The sequence below is a fragment of the Microtus pennsylvanicus genome, chromosome 12 (assembly GCF_037038515.1).
Source record: "Microtus pennsylvanicus isolate mMicPen1 chromosome 12, mMicPen1.hap1, whole genome shotgun sequence".
NCBI classification, from domain to species: Eukaryota; Metazoa; Chordata; class Mammalia; order Rodentia; family Cricetidae; genus Microtus; species Microtus pennsylvanicus.
Window position 1 is genome coordinate 62,339,754 of NC_134590.1, and position 23,110 is coordinate 62,362,863.

At 41.4% G+C, this 23,110-nt stretch overlaps 1 protein-coding gene across 7 annotated transcripts in view; it reads right to left on the bottom strand.

The window, feature by feature from the left end:
• The window catches only part of Grk4 (G protein-coupled receptor kinase 4), a 78,427-nt gene that overhangs the window by 17,265 nt on the left and 38,052 nt on the right, over positions 1–23,110 (bottom strand). For all 7 annotated transcript variants that reach the window (XM_075943839.1, XM_075943837.1, XM_075943840.1 and 4 more), the window contains 2 exons: positions 2,602–2,639; positions 1,087–1,176 (listed from right to left, as the gene is read on the bottom strand). In XM_075943839.1, the coding sequence (XP_075799954.1) occupies positions 1,087–1,176; positions 2,602–2,639 (128 nt within the window). The remainder of the gene's footprint in view (positions 1–1,086; positions 1,177–2,601; positions 2,640–23,110) is intronic.

A 23,110-nucleotide genomic window follows, 5' to 3' on the forward strand; every position in this document is an offset into this window, starting at 1 on the left:
TGTATACATAATAAATAAATAAATATATAAAAATAAAATAAAATAAAAGTTTCTCAGACAGGGGCTGGAGAGATGGCTCAGCAGTTAAGAGCGCTCACAGCTTTCCCAGAAGATCCGGGTTCAATTCCCAGCATCCACATGGCAGCTCACAACTGTCTGTAATTCTAGTTGAAGGGGATCCAACACACTCACACAAACAAGTAACCCTCCTATATAAAAATGACAGACTGAGAGAGAAATCAGGGAAATGACACCTTTCACAATAGCTTCAAATAATATAAAATATCTTGGATAACTCTAACCAAGCAAATGAAAGACAATAAAACAACAAAAACTTCAAGTCTTTGAAGAAAAAATTGAAAGAGATAACAGAAGATGGAAAGATCGCCCATGTTCACGCATCGATAGGATTATCATAGTAAAAACGGTCATCCTATCAAAAGCAATCTACAGGTTCAGTGCAATTCCCATCAAAATTCCAATACAATTCTTCACAGACCTTGAAAGCACAATTCTCAATTTCATATGGAAATACAAAACCCCAGGATAGCTAAAACAACCCTGAACAATAAAAGAACTGCAGGAGGTCTATTAGCCAAGCATGGTGGTGTACACCTTTAATTCTATATATCGCCATGTCTGTCCCCTCAGAAGACTTGTTCTTTTAAAACTAAGTTTATACCTAATCATTGTTTTCAGTCCTGAAGAATGTGAACTGTTGTGTTTGTATATAAAGTATCACAGTGATAATTAGCTTTATTAAATGCTATTTCAGGGGATGGCAAGATGGCTCAACAGGTAAAGTGCTTGCCTTAAAACCTGACTTACCTGACTTACTTGAGTTGTCCTCTGACTTCCATATGTGTTCTCTGTCATGCACATATGTACACACACATATATACACAATAATAAATATGATACAAATATTTTTTAAAATTAATGGTGTTTCAATATGGCATTCGTTTTACGACTTAATGAGGTTTATACTATTTGAGTAAACGAAACGCTATTTTTTTCCTCTGGATTCTAAAGCACTGGGCTACCTGGCAGGAAGGATAAGGTCCACCAAAGTCATCTTTCACTTACACATGTAGCCAACAGTACCAACTCTTCCTCGAACCATCTCCCCTTCTGGAACTTCCAGAGCTAGACCAAGATCTGAAATTCGGATGTGTCCTGTGTGTGTTCAAACACAATGTACAGATCATGGGAAGAAGTTATAGCATTTTAGTAACAATAATAACTGGGAGGCAAAGTCCATCTAAAAAGCATTGATGAGAGCTAAAAATATAGCTCAATAGTAAAACACTTGCCTAGCACATTTAAGGCTCTAGATTCCATCCCCAGTGCTACAAAACACACACACCAAATATGTATAAAAAATAGCAATATCTAAAAGTTACATTTAACTTTACACATGTAGTAAGATTTCATATAGCATACTGAGTTTCACTAACAGCAAGAAATTAGATTTATACTTTCATGAAGGCGCCCTTTAACAATAGATAACCACTAGATAAAAACAGAGGTACCATATTTATTGTTTCCTTATAACTACCAGTGGAAGTAATGAAATTAAGACCCTTTACTTAGAGCCCTCGACTATGCAAATATTTTATGTATAGTAGGGCATTAATGTTTGTTAAATTCCTATGAAAGTAACAAATTACAAAACACATTCTTTTAAGGATACCTGCCATTGGATTTAGACTCACCTTATTAGCACACATAGTAAACTACTCCATGTCCTACAATATAACATGTCCTCTCCCTGCCTCTCTTTCAAAGCAACTTCAAATGCCAATTCTAGACAGCAGTGCAGCACATCACAAGCTTAGAGTCAGATGCTGCAGACACAACCTGGTACCTTTCCTCTTCACGGTACATAAGTTAGGTGACAAGCAGAAGGCAGTGGCAGAAGTAGAATAAAGCGATGTACTAATAATGCCCCATATTTGCCCTCGGGACTCAGTCACATTGAACTATTCTCTGTAGCAATCACTCTGGCTCTAGCTCTGGTCATCTTCTCCTTTTAGCCACCATAAATCAATAGACAGAAGCTCCTTCTCAATATTGCTAACCTAGTTAGTGTAAACACAGCTAGCATCCTAGCAATAGGGTTCATTTTCACATCCAGAGACATCAAGACCAGAAGCACCCATGCTGCTGACAAGGAGCTGACTGCTAGGGCCAGTCCACATCTACCACCACAGGGTCCCCATAACAGCAATCCCACAGTCCTGAGCTGGGACATGTGATATATGACAAGGGAACAGCACTGAGGCAAGCATGCCAAGTTTAGAGAGCTAAGGAATAAAGAAAAATAAATATGGATCAACAGAAAATAAAACAGGAGGGCAAATGCTCACTTTGGGTTTATTTACACCTACTTCAATACATTCATCATTAACAGCTGACATCTCTGCTTGTACATAAATACAGGTGATGGCAATGCAACTGTTTGGTTTGTGTTGTTATTGCTGATTTTTACACATCCCAAAGAGTTTCTTTTAGTTATTGTTTCCAGTCTGCATTAACTGGTTATGTCCATGTGTCTTTCTGACAGGGTACCCTTAAGTATGTAAGAATCTCTTTACTTACCATGATCATCAAGGAGGATATTCTCTGGCTTTAGGTCTCTACAAAGAAAGAAACAAAGACTGTTATTCAGAAGTCAGCACTGTAGTTCCTGAGCAATGAGAAGAAACAGCCATAAATATCTCGATGGCAAAAAGAGGAAGCTAGAAGAGCAGAAAGTAAAACCACTCGATGAGCAATCCAAGCTGCTACAGACTTCAGACACAACTACAGGTAGCTCAAGAATTCTACAAATTTGCTAGGCATAGTGATATATGCCTATAAAAACCAGAAGAATTCATCTTAGCAAGCATAATACCTATATTAAATATAAAATGAACTTTGGATAGTCCTGCCAAGTTGAAGACATTCTAGTGATTCTGTATGGAGGCCCGGAGTAAGGAAATCAATTTGTCCTTAATGAATATTACTCATTCTGTCTTAATGTTAATTATTTTAAAATGCATTACATTTCATGAAAAATACTTTCAATGGCTTTATACTTATGACTCCACAGTTGAGGACAGACCATCTTCCCTAAGTACTCCTGTCAATCTGTGGACACATCACTAGCACACAGGAAGAGGATAATTTGAAGCCAGCAGTGTAAGACAATACCCTAGAAATAATGCCATAGCAGCAAGATGAGACAGAGGACCAACACAGGAAAATCCCAGAGATCCAAAGTGAGCACCTGCCAGCAGTATGCAGCTGGTCCCTGCCATCTTCTCAGGAGGCTCATAATGGATGTCACTGCTGTCAGGACAGAAGGGCCAGGGAAGGGAGCAGGTAGGGAAACCATGTGGCCTGGCAAGGGCTCCCAACAAGGCTATTAGCCAGTGAGCACATATAAATTTATTCTCTAGGTACAAGAACAGTGAGCATTTTTGTTTTTCCCCACTATCCATCTGGTAATAATAATAAAAAGACAACCCTACTAAATATTATTAAAGAGTAACCTAGAGGTGGCATGGAATTTTCACAATCTCATTGATTTTTTTTTTATCCTTTCCAGTCACCTCCCATCTCACATGTCTCAGAGCACCCCACTCAAATTTCTCTGCTCAAATGTGACCTGCCATCACTATGGCTCTGCCTATGATGAAAATCTCAGGCCTACCCTGAATCCTGTTGACTCAGACGTACATTTCTGCCTGCTCCTTTGTGATCTACAGCTTCACTAAAGTGTTAGAAGCTAGCCTTCTAACTAGCCCAGCTATATGATCAACTGAAGACACTACTGTCAGCCAATAAACATCTTCTATGACAATCCCTACTTCCACCCCAATGCCCCTCCACAGACCAAAATAGTAATGGGCTAAACAGGAACTCTTCAAAACTGTGAAAGGATGCTTAAGTGTCACTATTCACAAGAGACGGCTTCCTTTAGGGTGTGGGAGTGGGAGGAGAAGGACTAAGAGGCAGGCCACTGATAATTTGACCACATCCCAGTGATTATACAGATAAAACAAATTGGCCTTTTTTTTCCCTCAGGGGAAGAGGTCACAAGGATGGGAAGGGGGTAATGAATAAGATAGGGATGAATGATGTGAAATCTCCTATTATAAAAAATGAAATAAAACTACCATTAATCTTTAAAAAAAAAACCCAAGAAACATTGTTGTGGGATATTTGTACATTGTACGAAGATGTATTGCTGTGATTGACATAATAAAGAGCTGAAAAGCCAATAGCTAGGCAGGAGAGAATACATGACTTCTGGGCAGAGATAGAGAAGTCTGGGAAGTAGAAAGATGGAGACACCAGTGAGACATATGGTACAGAGGAAAGGTAACTGAGCCACGTGGCAAAACGTAAATTTAAAAAATAGGTTAAGTTATAAAAGCTAGTTGGGAAAAAGACTAAGCTAAAGTCAAGCTTTCATAATTATTAAGAAGTCTCCATGTCATTGTTTTCAAGATGGCAGTCCTGATGAAAAAATACTACTACAAAACCTTTCTCTATAGTCTCTGCTTCAGTCCTGCCCTGACAGCTGTGATAGACTGTGACTTCAAAGTGTACACCAAATTCTTTCCTTCCCAAGATTACTGGCCAGAGTATTTTATCACAGTGACAGAAAATAAACTAGAACAATATTTACATTCTGAACACTCATCAAAAATCTGAAATCTAAATGCTTGAAACTCTGACATACTGTGGTCCGTGGTCTAAATAAGGAATACCCAACCCAAAGTAATAACATTAGCCATCTGTCACTGAATACCCATTGTATGGCATGACTGTGAACTGTATATACTCTGTCTCTAGCCATTTTCACAAAGATTCTCCAGGGTAAGTACAGACAAGGCAACAATACACTTGAAGTATTGCAAAATTAAGTGGACACATACTAGGAGACAAGCTATGATATTGAATGTCTGTAGCTAAGTAAACACCAGGACACTGGACCACCAAATGGTGTTTTTCAAACTTTCCCTCATAAGCTTTATTTTTCCAGGCTTCTGATGAAAGTAAATAGCTCTTTTCAAACCATCCCTTAGAATGGGGACAATATATTATAGCAAAGAGGACACTGAACACAACATCAGGATGTAAGTGGAGCTGCAAAGGGACAGCTCTGGAGAGAAAGGTATTCCCTCCTGGAGTTAGGGTGTGTGTGTGGGGGGGGGGGGGATGGTCTCCAGGCAGGATGTAGCTAGCAATCCTGCTCCTTTCCTAAAAGACTCCTTACAGCTGAGGTCTGCTCTGTTCCCTTAAGGGAAGGTCCTAGCTGAGCTATCTGCTTCCATTTCTGCTGTGCTCAGCTCTGGCCCAAGAAATTACTACTTCTGTTTCACTCTGCTAAAGGGGAAGTCCCTGCAAAAACTGTAGCCATCTCCTCTGGCTCCAGAGAAAAGTTGTTATATTTTTTCTGCTCAGCTCCCCTAAGGGAATGTCTAAGCAAGGACTGTTTTTTTTGTTTTGTTTTGTTTTTTTATGCTAAGCCCTCATAAGGGGACATCTCAGCAAAGGTTCTTTGGGTTTTTTTTCTGTTCAGCCCCCATAAGGGAAAGTCTCAGCAAAAGGTTCTTCTTTTCTGTGCCAGAGAAAAAGATCTTCACCCAAAATTCTTTTAAGAAGGACGAGTCTAGGAAAGTAATTGCCCCTGCCAGGGTGGTGAAGGACAGCCAGCAACTGAGCTGGCAGAAGGGCATATATAGGCCTTCTTAGGGGTAGAGTTTTGGGCTCAGGGACTGGTTGGTTTAGTTGGTCAAGGGCAGAGTTGGCTCTGTTTTCAAGGCCAAACTATGTTTCTTTCAGTGGTCTTTCTAAGTTTTTTTTTTTGTTGTTGTTGTTTGTTTGTTTGTGTGTTTTTTTTTTTTTTTTGGCTCCAGGGCCAAAATATGTTTCTGCGGCTCTGGGTTCAGGGCTAAAGTATTTCTTTCACTGGCTCCAGTTTCAGATCCAGGTTGCTTCTTTCACTGGTTCTGGGTTCATGGTCAGGGTGCTAGATTTCATGCTCAGGGATTGGTTGGTTTCTTTGGCTGGCCCTTTTACCCTACAAAGGAGATATGATATGCCCTTGTTAGTAATTAGACCATTCCAGACCTCTGAACAGGTTTATTGGATGCACTCTCTTGGATTTTTTTAGGTTGAATGGTGATGATCTAATCATAATCCTAAAACAGGAAGATAGACTATTTGGCATATCCATGAGTTAAAGACAAATAACCTTGTATTCATTTTTTACATCTAAAACTGCGGGATCCCTACTGGCTTGCATACAATATACATGTAATTGAAATTGAGAATTAACATTCTGTGGAGTATTAACATTCATCATATACCACTCTAGCTCACTTTTCTCCTTCTATATTCCTATTCCTGTTAAAGAGTACTTTTCTATCTGAACTCAGTTTTCCAACCTGCTACTGAGTCTTGACTAATCATGAGATAACATAACTGAAGATAGTCTTCAGAGAGAATGCTTTGGACTAGCAAGGATCACCTGTCTATCACCTGTCACACCTCTTATTAGTCCACACTTGTTACCCTATTTGTCACCCCAGCATGGCCTTGTGTAAGGTTTTCTATTTTTCACTGATGCTTCAGGTGTATGTTATCAGCCTCTCCTGGGGAATGACACTAAACATGGGCAGATAAGGGCTACCAAAAGGGAAGGCTGATCTGCTGCACCCATGTTGTGAACAACGTGCTGGGCACACTTGAGAATGACACTAAGGGAAGAACATGGGGCTGTACAAGCACTCTGGATTAACTGGACTTTAGTGTAGCCTAGGACGGTTTAGACCAAGATTAAAAGGATCTGTACTACAATCTCAAGACATCAAGGGAATAGATGCTGTTCTGAGATAAATAATAGTTAAGCATAGAGCAAGGCTACTGTTATCTCCAAGCAGGACCCAAATTAACCTTAACAAACCTTGGCTGCTATCTGCCTTAGGGAATAGTGATACTATGGAAGAGAACTCTACATCTCAGGGAGCAGGTTCAGATGACAGGGAGTTTGGCCCTAGTAGCCCAAGCAGCACTGCATATGTAGCCCCATCCAAAGAAGAAACAACTCACATGACACTTATCACTCAGCAAAATATGTCTGCCCAAACATCCAAATGTGAGCCACACACAGGTGTTGCACCCAATGATTTTAACAACTTTCTTCTTAAATACTTTTAGACACGATCCTCTTTCGAGGAGTTCATTTGCTTCCTCTTCTGCAGATGTCAATAGATCTTTGCTTTGCTTATGCTCATCACTGGAAAATTACTTTACTGTCCATATAACCAGCCTTCTAGAAACCAACATTCAAAGGTTGGGGTAAGAGAGGAAAGTAAAGGCAAAGGCCCATTGCCATGAAGAATTTTTTTTAACCTTCTTTGAAAATTGATTTTATTGAGCTCTACATTTTTCTCTGCTCCCCTCCCTGCCTCTCCCTTCCCCTTTAACCTTTTCCCATGGTCCCCATGGTCCCAATTTACTTAGATCTTGTCTTTTTCTACTTCCCATATAGATTAGATCCATGTATGTCTCTCTTAGGGTCTTCTTTGTTGTCTTGGTTCTCTGGTGATATGGGAAGTCCTTCTGTATGAGTTGCTTTTATTGGTTAATGAATAAAAAATCAGCATTGGCCTGTGATAGGGCAGAGTAGAGCTAGGTGGGGAAAACTAAACTGAATGCTGGGAGAAAGAAGGCAGAGTCACAAGATGCCATGTAGTCACCAGAGGAGAAAGACGTGAGCTGTCAGCTGAAACTTTGCCAGCAGACCACAACCCTCATGATAAAATATAAAATAATGGAAATGGGCTAAAATAAGATGTAAGAGCTAACCAATAAGAAGCTGGAGCTAATAGGCCAGGCAGTGATTTAATTAATACAGTTTCTGTGTGGTTATTTTGGGGCTGAGCAGCCGGGAGCAAACAAGCAGTCTTTTACAATACTCTGGGATTGTAAATTGTAGGCTAGTTTTCTTTGCTTTATGTCTAAAGCCACTTATGAGTGAGTACATATGATATTTGTCTTTCTGAGTCTGGGTTATAATGTTTTTTTTAGCTCCATCCATTTGCCTGCAAATTTCAAGATATCATTTTTTTTTGCTGTGTAGTACTCCACTGTGTAAATATACCACATTTTCCTTATTCATTCTTCGATTGAGGGGATGTACAGTGTTTCCACGTTCTGGCTATGACAAACAATGCTGTTATAAACATAGTTGAGCACATGTCCTTGTGGTACGATTGAGCATCCTTTGGGTATATACCGAAAAGTGGTATTGTTAGGTCTTGAGAGAGGTTGTTCTGAGAAATCACCATACTGATATTCAAAGGGTTTGTACCAATTTGCACTCCCACCAGCAATGCAGGAGTTTTCTAAGTTGTCATCAGTGATTTTGATCTTGGCCATTCTTACAGGTGTAAAATGGAATCTCAGAGTTGTTTTGATTTGCATTTCTTTGATGACTAAGAATGTTGAACATTTCCTTAAGTGTCTTTCAGCCATTTTAGATTCCTCTGTTGAGAGTTCTCTGTTTAGGTTTGTACTCCGTTTTTTTTTTTATTGGATTATTTGTTCTTTTGATGACCAATTTCTTGAGTTCTTTGTATATTTTGGAGATCAGCCCTCTGTCTAATGTGGGGTTGGTAAAGATTTTTTTCCCATTCTGTAGGCTGCCGTTTTGTCTTGTTGACCATGTCTTTTGCTTTAGAGAAGCTTTTCAGTTTCAGGAGGTCCCATTTATTAATTGTTTCTCTCAGTGTCTGTGCTGCTGGAGTTATAGTTAGGAAGTGGTCTCACGTGCCAATGTGTTCAAGCGTACTTCCCACTTTCTCTTCTGTGAGGTTCGTTGTGGTTGGCTTTATGTTGAGGTCTTTGATCCATTTGGACTTGAGTTTTGTGCATGGTGATAGATATGGATCTATTTTCATTCTTCTACATGTTGATATCCAGTTATGCCAGCACCATTTGTTAAATATGCTTTCTTTTTTCCATTGTATAATTTTAACTTCTTTGTCAAAAATCAGGTGTTCATAGGAGTTCGTACAGCTAGTTCTGGAAGAGCCAAGGTTACACATAGAAACCTTCTAAATATTTATAAGAAACTACCCCTCCCCCAAAAAAGTAAAGACATGACAGCAGCCTGTAATCCCAGAACTCAAGAGGCAGAGACAGGATGCCTGTACCTTGCGCAAGATGTTAACTAGACTACCTGGAACTGATGGGTTCTGAATTCACCAAGACCCTGCTGCAATAAATAAAGAGTGATTAAGAAAGACAACCAATGTCAGTTGTGTACCCATACACACACACACACACACAAGCTTATATTCATGAACAATTGAGAAAGTGTGTGTGTGTGTTGGATTTAAGATCCTTTCAAATTTCAGATATTAGGATTAGAGATGTTCAAATCATATTATACAAAAAACTATTTAGTAAGCAGTAGAAAGTCTGACTTAGAGGAATATGGTTCATAGCAGTTCTTTCTTTTTTTTTCAAGACAGGATTTTTTCTGTGTAACAGGCCTGGCTATCCTGGAACTAGCTCTTGTAGACTCGGTTAGCCTCGAAATCACAGATATCCACTTGTCTCTGCTTCCTGAGTGATGGAATTAAAGGTGTGTGCCACCACTGCTGGCTAATCATAGCAGTTCTTATAAACATTTTTAAAAAGTGTTACTCTTGCCGGGCGGTGGTGGCGCACGCCTTTAATCCCAGCACTTGGGAGGCAGAGGCAGGCCGATCTCTGTGAGTTCGAGACCAGCCTGGTCTACAAGAGCTAGTTCCAGGACAGGCTCCAAAACCACATAGAAACCCTGCCTCGAAAAACCAACAAAAAAAAAAAGGGTTACTCTTTCCTTAGCCTTGCAAGTTTCAGAAAGAATAAAAAAATCCAAACTACTTTTTAAACTACTTACCATAAATTCTAATATGTCTTTATTCAATGTCACTGCCTTGCTCCATCAGCAGAATATGAGCTGGTGGGGGTGGGGGAGTGGGGGACATATCTCTTGCCTTATCTCCCAGAGTACATCCTATCATGAAGTTCAGGGATACATAGAACCACAGTCATCTATACTGCCTAAAGACCTATTTGACCAAGTCACCACTGGAAAACTTGTAAGTCCAACTGTACTCTACCCTTGCTTTTCTCCTCCACACAAACTATTACCACCACCCTTTTCCTTTGCTCTTTTGGAGGCAGGGTCTCACAGTTTAGACCAGACTTGATTTTTCAATCCACAACTCATTCACAAGACAGAGATCCAATGAACAGCTAAACATATATTTCCTTAGTAACTTTATAATAGCATTTTCTCTGGATTGTTTAAAACTACAGCATTCCAAATCTCATGGTCTACATCATACTTAATAAAGGACAAGTAAAATATAACACTCCATTGAAACTACCAGTCAAGACTTTGGTTTTCTTCTGTTAGAGAAAGGGCCAGAGTCTCCTGGACACACATTCCTCCCTCATTACTCTCTGTGAATGAATGCCATCCTATTGGGAAGATAAAATGATAACGTATGCTATGATAGTTAGCGTTCATTGTCAACTTAACAATATCAAGAAAGCCTTGGAAGTAGTCCTCTGACTATATCTGCCAGAATTTATCTAGATTTTATTCATTGAAACGGGAAGACCTGCCCACTGTGGTGAGCACGACCCTCTGGCCTTTATAAAGTAGAGAAAATACAAGCAGCAAGCATGTAATCATTCCTCTTTTCTTCTGACTTCATTTACAATTCAACTCGTTGTGGACTATTATTTTAACTATGTAAAGATGTGTTAGATTTGTTTATGTTGGGGACTATTATTTTAACTATGTAAAGATGTGTATATTTATTTATGCTGCATCTGTTTAATGATGTAAAAATGTGTTGTTTTGCCTGACTAAGGCACTTGATTGCTAGTAAAAAGGTGACTGAAATAGCTCAGCACAGGAGGGACAGATGAGGCTGGCAGGTAGAGAGAATAAGTAGGAAGAGGAATATAGGTTTGAGAAAGAGAGGGAGACACCCAGGAGCCTATCACCAGGCAGCCAGACACAGAGTAGGATATACAGAATGAAAGAAAGGTTAAAAGCCCCAAGGCAAAATGTAGATGCAGAGAAACAGGCTATGTTATAATAGCAACAGGGACAAGTATAAGGCTGGACATTCATAACTAATAGTAAGTATCTATGTCATGATTTGGGAGCTGGTTGGTGCCCCCCCCCCCCGAAAAAAAAAACCAACTACAGAGACTAACTCTATCAAATTTCAACTTCCCAGCTAAGAAGGATTGTAACATTCCAGAACTGTGAGGTAAAATAAACCTTTTCTCCCTCACATTGCTTTTGCCAGAGCATTTTATCACAATAATGGAGAAAGAAACTAAGACATCCCAACTGCTCTAAAATGCTACGTGTTCTGCAGGTGAATGTTTGTTGTTATAGTTTGTTCATCAGCAGCATGGTTTTGATATTCACAGCAGACTGCCTTCTGATTACATGAATACCTGGAAATAAAAAAAAACAAAGGGCATAGGTATCATTGGCTCATCTCTCTGAGGTCAAATTTGGTCTGGAAATCTGGTTGAGCAATTACTCCTTGGTCACCAACATTAACAGATGTGGTCTAAGTCCATGTGGCCAGCCATCTCTGTCTTACAGAAGTGAGTCATAGTGGTTTTTTTTAAAAAAAAAAAAAAGAAAGAAATATAATTAATTCAGTGTGAGTTTGGCCTCAAGTCAGACAAACAGACAAAATAAGTCAGAATGAAGAAACTTGAAATTTGAGATAAACCCTCTTTCCATCTATTGGTTCTAAACAAAAGTTCCATGACTATTCAGTAGGAACTGAGAGAGCTTTCAAAACATGGTGTTAAGGTATATATTTGAAAATTCTTACTGCATTCCACGCTATCCTAAAGAATTAGCAAGAATTAAAAAATTAAACTCTCATGAGAAAATGGAGTTTAGCTATGGTACCAAATATGACAAATTAAAAAAATTCATAAAATCAACTGGTTCATAATTTTTGCACTTCAAAAGACACCATTAAGGAATTAGAAAGCCAAACCAAAGGGAATTGGGAAATGGCTAAGTTTGTAAAATGCTTGTCTTACAATCAAGAGATCCTGAATTTGATCACCAGAACTCAAGTAGAAATCAGGATGTGGAGCTGGAGAGATGGCTCAGCAAATAAGAGCACTGGCTGTTCTTCCAGAGGACCCGGGTTCAATTCCCAGTAACTATATGGCAGCTTACAACTGTCTGTAACTCCAGTACATACATGTAGTCAAAACACCAATGCACACAAAATAAACAAACAAATCTTAAAAAAAAAAGAAAACAGTATGTGGATGTTTATAATCCCCACAATATCAAGATGGGAGACAGCCAGACAGATCCCTAACTAAAGCTTGGTGGCCGTCAGCCTAGTCTACTTGGAAACCCTGTCTCAAACAGAAGAAGGAAATAGTTGAGAAACAATACCTGAGATTATACTCTGGCTTCTACATACATCCACACACACCTACACACATAAGGACAAGCATGCTGTGTGCACATACATACACATACACACAAACACACACATGTACACACACACAATGGAGATAAGGGAGGGAAGAAAGAAAAGGAAAAGAAGGTGAACAATAAAGGTAGGGTAAAGAACTTGATTCCAGAATATTTAAAGACAAATTCAACTAAATAATAACACAACATATAGCCCAATTTTAAAATGTGTCAACTATTTAAGAATTGCCAGTAAAAATTTGAGGTTATAGCATGCACATATCCTTCAGTATAAATCCCAGTACCACCACCACACAACCAAAAAGAAAAAGAAAGAAAGAAAAGACTAGCCAATGCTAGACTTTTTGTCACTGTAACAGATACTGAGAGAAACAGTTTAAAAAAGGAAAAGGAAAGATTTCTTTTGGCTCATAGACACTGGCTTCATTGCTTTCAGGACTTTGATGAGAAAGAACATCATGGTGAGTAGAGTATTATGACAGAGGAGTAGGCAGAAAGCAGAGAACTAAATAGGAAGAGTCCAGGGACAAGATATATCCTTCAACCTTTCAGAAGCATACCTGTAGTAACACACTGCATAACAGTAGGCAGCTGGAACGCTGGTAAGAGTGTGAGAGTGAAGAACTGAGTTAGATAACCATACTTATTTGCTTTGTAATTTTTTGTGTCAATTTTTAAATGAAAGTTGACTTTTTTATTAAAAATTTTTAATACAGTATTTTCTCATTTTACACAGCTATCCCCATTCCTACTTCCTCCCCTCCTACCACCCCAGCCTTTCCCTTACCCCACACCACTTCCATCCACTCCTCACAAAGGGTAAGGCTTCCCATGGGGAAATCAACAAAGTCGGACAATTCACTTCGAGGCAAGACCAAGGCACTCCCCCCTGTATCTAGGCTGAGCAAGGTATTCCTCCAAAGAAAATGTGCTCCAAGACACAAGGACTAGGGATAAATTCTGGTCCCATTGCCAGTGGCTCCACAGACTGACCAAGCCTCACAACTGTACATTACAATCAGCAGACCTAGTTTGGTCCTATACAGGTCCCCTGCTATCAGTCCTGAGTCAATGAGCTCTCACTAGCTCACTAGCTCAGATCAGCTGTGGATAGCAACATTATGGTCTTGACCCCTTTGCTCATTTATTGCACCTCTCTCTCTTGGACTGGTCTCAAGTAGCTTGGTCAAGTGCTTCGCTGTAGATCTCTGTATCTGCTTCCATCAGCTGCTGGATGAAGGTTCTATGATGACAATTAAGGTAATCATCAAATTGATTAAAGGGGAAGACCAGTTTAGGCATCCTCTCTACTGCTGCTTAGAGTGTTAGCTGGGGTCATCCTGTGGATTCCTAGTAATTTCCTTAGTACCATGTTTCTCACTAGCCCTTTAATGGCTCCGTCAATCAAAATTATCTCTTTCTTTTCTCTCCCTCTCTGTCCTTCTCCTGTCTTGAGCATCCTGTTCCCTCATATTCTCTTCCTCCTTCCCCTCTCCCCCTCCCCATGTCTTTCCAGCTTCCCTCCCGCCGCAATACTCTCAATGTTTTCAGGAGATCTTGTATATTTCCCCTTACCAGGGGTTCTATGTATATCTCTCTTAGGGTTCTCTTTGTTACCTAGTTTCTCTGGAATCTTGGACTATAGGCTGGTTTGCCTTTGCTTTATGTCTAATATCCACTTATGAGTGAGTACATACCATGTTTGTCTATCTGAATCTGGGTCACCTCACTCAGGATGTTTTTTTCCTAGTTCCATCCATTTGCATGCAAATTTCAAGATGTCACTTTATTTTTATACTACTGAGTAGTACTCCACTGTGTAAATATACCACATTTTCTTTATCCATTCTTCAGTTGAGGGTCACCAATGTCGTTTCCAGGTTCTGGCTATTATGAATAATGCTGCTATTAACACAGTTGAGCAAATTTCCTTGTGGTATGAGTGTGCATCCATTGGGTATATGCCCAAGAGTGGTATTGCTGGGTCTTGAGGTAGACTGAGTCCCAATTTTCTGAGAAACCGCCACACTGATTTCCAAAGTAGCTGTATAAGTTTGCAGTCCATAAGCAATGGAGGAGTGTTCCCTTTACTCTGCATCCTCTACAGCATAAGCTATCATTGGCGCCGTTTATCTTAGCCATTCTGACTGGTGTACGATCACAGAGTATCACAGAGTCGTTTTGATTTGCATTTTCCTGATGGCTAATTTCTCTGATGTTGAGCAATTTCTTAAGTGTCTTTTGGCCATTTGCAATTCTTCTGTTGAGAATTCTCTGTTTAGATCTGTACCGCATTTTTTGATTGGATTATTTGGTAATTTGATGTCTAATTTCTTGATTTCTTTATATATTTTGGAGATCAGTCCTCTGTCAGATGTGGGGTTAGTGAAGATTTTTTTTCCCATTCTGTAGGCTGCCGTTTTTGTCATAGTGACTGTGTCTTTTGCTTTATAGAAACTTCTCAGTTTCAGAGCTGATAAACACGTTCTTAAATCAAGAAATGTTTTTGCAGCTAGGTGGTGGTAGCACATACCTTTAATCCCAACACTTGGGAGGCAGAGGAAAGTAAATCTCTGTCTCTGTGAGTGCAAGGCCAGCCTGGTCTACAGAGCAAGTTACAAGACAACCAGGGTTGCACAGAGAAACCCTGTCTCAAAAAAAAAAAAAAAAAGAAAGAAAGAAAGAAGGAAGGAAGGAAGGAAGGAAGGAAGGAAACAGAATATATTTCTCTTCTATCAAAACTCTCCCAACACATATATTGACTTTGTTCACTTGTTTTTGTTTTTTGTCAAACATTTTAAATAAATAGTATGTTAGAAGGCAGAGGTATCTGAGGTATTGAACCAACCATGACAGCTCAAAGATCACACAAGCAAGTTTTTATTGCCAGGATCCTGTTTTTCACTTGTGTGCTTGGGTAGCTCGTTGCTTGTACCTATGGAGTATTACAACAGCCTCACTACCTGACAGCACTCCTGAACCATCCTGAACCAGGTACCTTTGGTGACTTCTTGTTTTGGAAACTCTATCTGAACAAGCAAAAGAGGGCTCTAGAAAGAGGAAAAAGAAAAAGATGGGATATTCCTGTAAAACGTGAGTGAAAAGGCTCTATGACACTATGTGTCCTCCTAATATCCTTACCTTTCATCTACATAAATAAGATAAAAATCAACAGACATAACATAGGACCTAGAAGGCCCTCAATTACTTCTGTTTACTTCCAAACACATGGGTTTCAGTAGAAGTCCTTCCATCCTGGTGAGGGTACCCTTTTCCTCCCACTACCCAGACTTATTAAAAGCAGGTCTGCTAAACAGATTCTCAGTAGTTGACCCCAGGCAAATGCATGGAAAGAACAAGGCTCACCTTGGCAAGACTCAAGTATGCCATAATACCTATGAAAGACCCTACAGACCCCCTCCTCAAAATCCGCAGCTAGCATGCTCCCGGGGGAACGTCCTGTTTGTTTTAAACAAATCTCCGGATCAGCAGCCAGCCTGCTCCCGTAAGAACATCCCAGGTGCCTGAGAGAACAGGAGATAGAGATAGGAAGACTGCAAGGCAAGATGTCAATAAGATAGGATGTCAACAAAGCAGGTTAGTTATAAGATAGGAACAGGATGACTGTTGCCAGGCATCCATGCTGAGAGAGGAAACCTTTCATGCCCCCCGCCGCATTCCGATAACCACGCTTTTGCTTCTGTAAACTTGCTTCTTGCTGACACCCATGCTAAGAGGGGAAACCATTCATGCCCCCGCCTCATTCCGGTCGATCGATAACCACGCTTTTGCTTCTGTAAACTTGCTTTTTGCTCTTCCCTATAAAAAGCCCGTCCTCCAGTTGGCAGGTGCGCAAGTCCTCCGAAAGACTTGCTGCCCGCAGGTACCTGTGTTTACTCAATAAACCTCTTGCTAATTGCATCCTATGGCCTGGTCTCGGAGTGTCCTGGTTCTGGGGTCTTCATCAGAGAGGAAAGGTCCTCTCTGAGGGTCTTTCATTTGGTGCATGGGCCGGGAATTGAAGACCTTCACCCAGGAGCTACCGACCCACCACCGGGAGGTAAGCTGGCCAGCACCCATTCGTTAGTCTGTGTCTGTGTCATTTGTGTTCTTTGTTAAGCTCTGTACGCTCAGATCTGAGTGCTCTGAATCTGGCGAGGTAGAAAGGAACTGACGAGTTCGGACTTTCCCTCGCAGCCTTTTGGAAGACGTTCCAGGGGCGTCTGGAGCCTTCGGGGCTCAACCCGTGTCGGAAAGATACGTGGATCTGGTTGGAGAAGGGAGGTCTGGACTCCCATTGTCTCCGTCTGAAATTCTGCTTTCGGCATTACGCCGAATCCGCGCCGGCGCATCTGTATTGTCTGTGTATTTTTGTGCTTAATATGTTCTTTGTTTTGTATATCTGTTTGTACTCGAGTCTAAATCTGGTACCATGGGGCAGTAAATAACCACCTCTTTGACCCCAACTCTATGAAAATCCAAAAGGAATGCTGACAGTCTGCCCCTCCTTTACTTCTCTAGGCTGTGCCTTGCTGAGGCTGTGCTGCTGAACTGCCCTGCTTGCTATTACAAGGGGGGAGGGAGCAGGGCTGTGATCTCCTGCGGCGCAGCCTGGAGCCAGGCCTAGGCGGGCAACCAGCCTCTGAGCAAACTTCTCAGCAGGACGCAGGGCAGGGCATGGCAGCAACCCTGGCCCAAGTCAGAGAAGGGGGCAGCTGTGGGCACCCCCTGAAATCCTTGTGCTGAGAGTGACGTCCTCTCTTGCTGACCTGAAGTCCACCAGCACCGCAGGGGAGGACTGGGGGAGGAGGGCTGCCTTAGACAGTCCAAGGTGTTCCCTCCCCCTACAGCCAGTGCAAAGGTCTTCACAGCTGCTACTGGCAGTGTGAGGGCTAAAGAGGAACTGAGTTGAGGCTTCCAGACGGTGGACCAATCCTGACCTCACAAGTTCCCTGGAGGGAATTCCTCCTGGGGCCTCTGGAATCCCATTCAGAGAAAAGCTGCTAGATTGCTGTGAGTACTGAGGTGGGGTATGGGAAGCTTGTGCTATACAACTAGGAGCTCACTATGGACAGAGCTGAGACTGAAGCCAGGTCCTGGGAGGATCCCCAGTGGGGTTCCCTGTGGAGAAGGCTTGTTTTCCCTGGAAAATAAGGTGCTAGAGATTGAATGGCAGCCCCCATCTGCAAATGCCATGTAAAACCTTGTGCCAAAGATCTGTGGCCCTTGCCCAGGGGAAGTAGCTGGTGCTAACGCCAGGGTCACAGAACTAAGGCCTCCTGTGGAGACACATGCCAGCCAGTTGGGTCCAAGCTGGTGCTAATTCCTCCCCACAGGACCCAGTAAGCCTGGGAACCTACAGTAGGTTATTTCTCTGGGGTCGGATACCCTATTAAAAAGCAAAGGTCCCCTAAAGAACCTGGACCTTTCCATTTTGGCAGTAGGGCAAGAGATTGCAAGTAAATATCCCTGTGGCTGTTGGTAAATGGTAAATGTGGATTCAGGAGTGGCAGGTAATGGAGTAAGCTGACATTAAAAGGGCCTACCAGCCCTGATAACATCTGTCTTCCGGGGATGCTCTATACCAGTCATCATGTGCTGCATCCAGGTAAAAGCCTCTGGTTTAAAAATTGGGAAAATTAAATTAAGTCACTTTAAAATAATATGCTTATAAAAAAAAAACTACAGATTGTTGGTTTCTATATTTCTTACTATGCAGTGTGTCCAGAGGAAGTAAATTCCCAGCTCTGTTTAGATGGATGCAGGACTACACTGTCTTCAAGAACTATTGCTGTAAAAGGCCTGGCACAGGGCCAGGGCCATATGAACAGCCCAGCTGAGCTTCTAAGCCAGCCCATGTTTAGATCTGAATTTAACACTTGTTTGCTCACAATGCTTGTGATAAGGTGGGGGCCCCGAGTTGCCCCACAAGGCAAAGATCTGCTAAAGCCTCTCACCCCACTACGATGGCAAAGGGGGTGTTACTGAATGATGAGGTTGAGTTAAAATGGCCCTTTTGACTCTTTATAATGTTTATGGCTATTTAAAAAAAAACATGGCAAAGATTCTCATTTATTATTAATATAAAAAAGGTGCATTTTGGGTTGTTTTCAGATTCTGTCAATGATAATATAAAGGATGTCGCTAAGTTTTTAAGGTAATATGTTATCTAATTCTGAAAATCCACCATGCTAATGTTCAAAGTAGCTGTAAGCATAAATTGTCAAATGATATTTTTAATCTTGGTCAGTTTTACAGGAATAAGATAAAATCTCAGAATTGTTTAATTTGCAAATTTTAAATATCTTTCAGTCATTTCAAGTTCATTTGTTGAGAATTTACAGTTTTGGTCTGTGACATAATTGTACTGAAATATTTGTTTTTATGAGGATTAAGTTCCTAAGTTCCTTATATGCCTCATGATACCTCCCCATTCTACAGGTTGATATTACATTCCGTTGATTATATCCTTTGCTATACAAAAAGCGTCTCAGTTTTAAAAATCTTATTTATTGATTGTTTCTCTCAACGTCTATGCCACTGAGGCTGTGTTTGAAAATGAATTTTAAACATTTTTTCCTTCTATAAAAAGTTCAATATTGTTGGTTTTATGTTAAGGTCTTTAATTTGTTTGGATTTCAGTTTTGTGCATAGAGATAAATATGGATCTATCTTCATTCTTCTACATGATAATGTCTAATTAATTCTTAAAGGGAGAAACTGACAGTCAAAATGCTGGGCTCATGGCAAATCTCAGGGGGGGGGCTGCAAGGCACCCCACTAATTCGGCCAAGGTAAGAGAGGTTCTCCAGGGACCAGTTACAATCTATGCTCCTTAAATGATTAATAAAAGTTTACAGGCATTTTACCCAACCTCTGAAGGTCAGCAGACAGCAGTAGCCATGGCCTACATAGGACAGGCAACATCAGATATAAGAAAAAGTTACAGCAAGTAGATAGGTCACAAGATTATACCTAGTAAAATTTGGAGAGACCAAAAAAAAAATGTTAAACGAGGGACAGAGAAAGGGAAGCGAAAGAGAGAGAGGCGGGAAGCAAAAGAAAGATAGGACTCAGACAGATTAGGAGCCTGGGCAACAGAAGATCAAAGACAAATGAAGAGGAACACTGGAACTGAGTAAAGAATACAAACTGGACACCGTACGAACTAGAAATTTGGGAAAAAGACAAATAAATGACTCGTTCCTCCCTGGTCACTTCTGAATGTATGACCAAAGCCTTTTGTTGACCAAACGAGGGACTTTTGCTTTCGCTGCTGTTTTCAGTTCTGCAGGAGACGCAGGCTGCTTGTCTGCCTCTGCCTCTACCACGCCCTCCTCACCAGGATGACCACCTCTCCCTGCCATCACCGCTGAAGAAATCCTCACCTCCTAGCAACTGCCTTGGTGCTGTGCTTGCTCTAAAGCCTGCATGAGCTCTGACTGCTCACTCTACAGTCTTGCTCCCCTCACCCATGTCAGACTGTGATACAGCAGTCACCATGCTACCACAGGTGCCCTCCTGTGCCAGACTACTGCTCCTGTGCTGGGCTGACGTCGATGGACTATGGATCCTGCCAGCATCTGCATAAAGGACAGGCGAATGGCAAAATGGCAGGCTAAGCTGTGCCAGGCAGAGCCGAAAATGAGGGCGAAGCTTGCCAGGGGCACAAGGCTGGCGGTCCGAGCTAAGCAGGTACACAAGACTGAAGGTAAGCGGAAGGCGGGGGCAACATTGGTGGACAGGAAGCAAATGATCTGGGCCAGTAACCTCCCTTCAGGGATGGCAGCCCGACTGGAACGCTGAACTTGTGGCTTTGATACAAGCTCTACAGATGGCAGAGGGAACGTCTATACTAACAGCAGGTATGCTTCAAAGCAATATACAGACAAAAAGGACTGTTGACATCTGCTGAAATTTTGAGCCTCCAGGAGGCCACACATTTGCCAAAGAAGACAGCCATCATACATTGACCAAGATTGAGACATCCAATGTAATGGCTAAGAAGATCATAAAAAAAAATCATCCTAAGGTTTGGGATGCCCAAGATAATCATGTCCCATAATAGACCTGCCTTTGTTGCCCAGGTAAGTTAGGGTGTGGCCAAGACATTGGGGATCAATTGGAACTTAAGCTTACCAACCCCAAAGCTCAGGGCAGATAGATAGGATAAATAAGATTCTAAAAGAACAAATTGACATAATTGGCCCTGGAGACCAGCAAAAATGACTGGACAGACCTCCCTCCCTCCTGTCCTGTCCTGGGTTCAAAACACCCCGGCAATCGCTGCCACTAGTTCTGTTGCCTGGCTAGTTAGCTGCTGCTCATGTATCCGCTGACAGTGGCTGACCCTGGTGATGAAATCCTGAGCTCAAGGCTTACACAGGGCAGGCACATCCGCTATAAGGTGGGCTTATATCACCTTTAAGGCTCTTCTTTCCTAGAGTCAGAAACCCACAGGGCTCTGCTCATTTTTTTAGGGTCTTTTGAAGCACAATATCAGACAGCAGAAGCAAAAGGCAATTCTGTTCTGTTCCTCCACTGTGTGTCTGGGACCTATTGACAGGAATTATTTTTTTACAGTTTGAGATTTTTCCGGATCAGACCGTTTTGTGCAGATAACTTCAGAGAAAAAGCAAACACACCTAAAGCTTCCTTACCTCTTGATAGGTTTTGTTTTTCTACAGGAAAATCTTGTTTTAATCTGTGGGGTTATGAAATGATATGGCTTTCAAAAGATAAACAGATATGGTTTAATATATGATAAAATAGATATCAATGGGATGTTAAAACTTTTTTTAATGCTGTACTTACAAATGTAAAGCCTGAGTAAGTCAGTCTCAAAAAGATATTTATGTCCTCATTCGCTGTCCTCTGGTTTTAGGGCTTTTTGTTTTGTTTTAAACATTTGTCATCCTGTATTGTATTTTCTCTCATTGTTTGTTAAAGTTCTCACAATGGACACAACCCTGTACATTTGGATAAAGCTGATGCTACAGGATGCAATGGAAACCTGTAGATGCCATGTGGTGCCAGCTGGACTGAAACTGACTTCTCCGGCACATTCTCTGGAGTTGAGGAACAACACTCCCGGTGTCTACAACAAAAGAGATTTGTATTCATAATACTGAACTTGCCTCTTATGAGAAGGCATCCATGTGTTTCTTAGGGCTGAGTTAAGCTCTTTGTAGTCAATAGACTATTATTGCCACAGTGTTGGGTGCTATTCTCGGGTCTACAGTGGTTCACAATGTCTACCATGTAGTTACTTTCAAGCCTCATTCAGATAATTTTGTTAAGAGCTATGTACACCCTAGAGATGTTCTACTATCTTCTCCCAATACTGCTCTGTAAAGTATAAGTTATTTTGTCCCATCAGTTGTACTAGTTTTCATATGGCTATTGTCTGAGCAAATCTTTCAGAGGTGGTGCTCCATAACAGGAGGGGCCTGGACCTGTTGCTTTTAAAGAAAGGGAGTCTTTGTGCTACACTCAGGGGAAAATGTTACTTTTATGCTGACCATACTGGATTGGTTAGAAGATCCATGACCAAGCTTAGAGAGAGGTTAAGACAGAGACAAAGCTGTTTGAATCACAACAAGGATGGTTCGACGGATGGGTTAATAAGTCTCCCTGGTTTACAACTCTATTGTCTTCTTTGATGGGTCCCTTGATTATCCTCCTTCTGCTACTCCTATTTGGGCCTTGCATCTTAAACCGCCTGGTCCAGTTTATAAAAGATAGGCTGTCAGTCATTCAGGCCCTAGTACTGACCCATCAGTATCACATGTTACCACAACAAGATACCGAGGTTCTGTAATTGCTTTGAGTAAAAGATTTAACTCATTAACAAAAGAAAAAGGGGGAAATGAAAGACCCTACAGACCCCCTCCTCAAAATCCGCAGCTAGCATGCTCCCGGGGGAACGTCCTGTTTGTTTTAAACAAATCTCCGGATCAGCAGCCAGCCTGCTCCCGTAAGAACATCCCAGGTGCCTGAGAGAACAGGAGATAGAGATAGGAAGACTGCAAGGCAAGATGTCAATAAGATAGGATGTCAACAAAGCAGGTTAGTTATAAGATAGGAACAGGATGACTGTTGCCAGGCATCCATGCTGAGAGAGGAAACCTTTCATGCCCCCCCGCCGCATTCCGATAACCACACTTTTGCTTCTGTAAACTTGCTTCTTGCTGACACCCATGCTAAGAGGGGAAACCATTCATGCCCCCGCCTCATTCCGGTCGATCGATAACCACGCTTTTGCTTCTGTAAACTTGCTTTTTGCTCTTCCCTATAAAAAGCCCGTCCTCCAGTTGGCAGGTGCGCAAGTCCTCCGAAAGACTTGCTGCCCGCAGGTACCTGTGTTTACTCAATAAACCTCTTGCTAATTGCATCCTGTGGCCTGGTCTCGGAGTGTCCTGGTTCTGGGGTCTTCATCAGAGAGGAAAGGTCCTCTCTGAGGGTCTTTCACCTCCTTGAAACAAAACATCCTGTCACTATGCCACCTCACTTAGGTTCTCAATTCTGGCTGCAAAGAATAAATTGAAGCCCTGC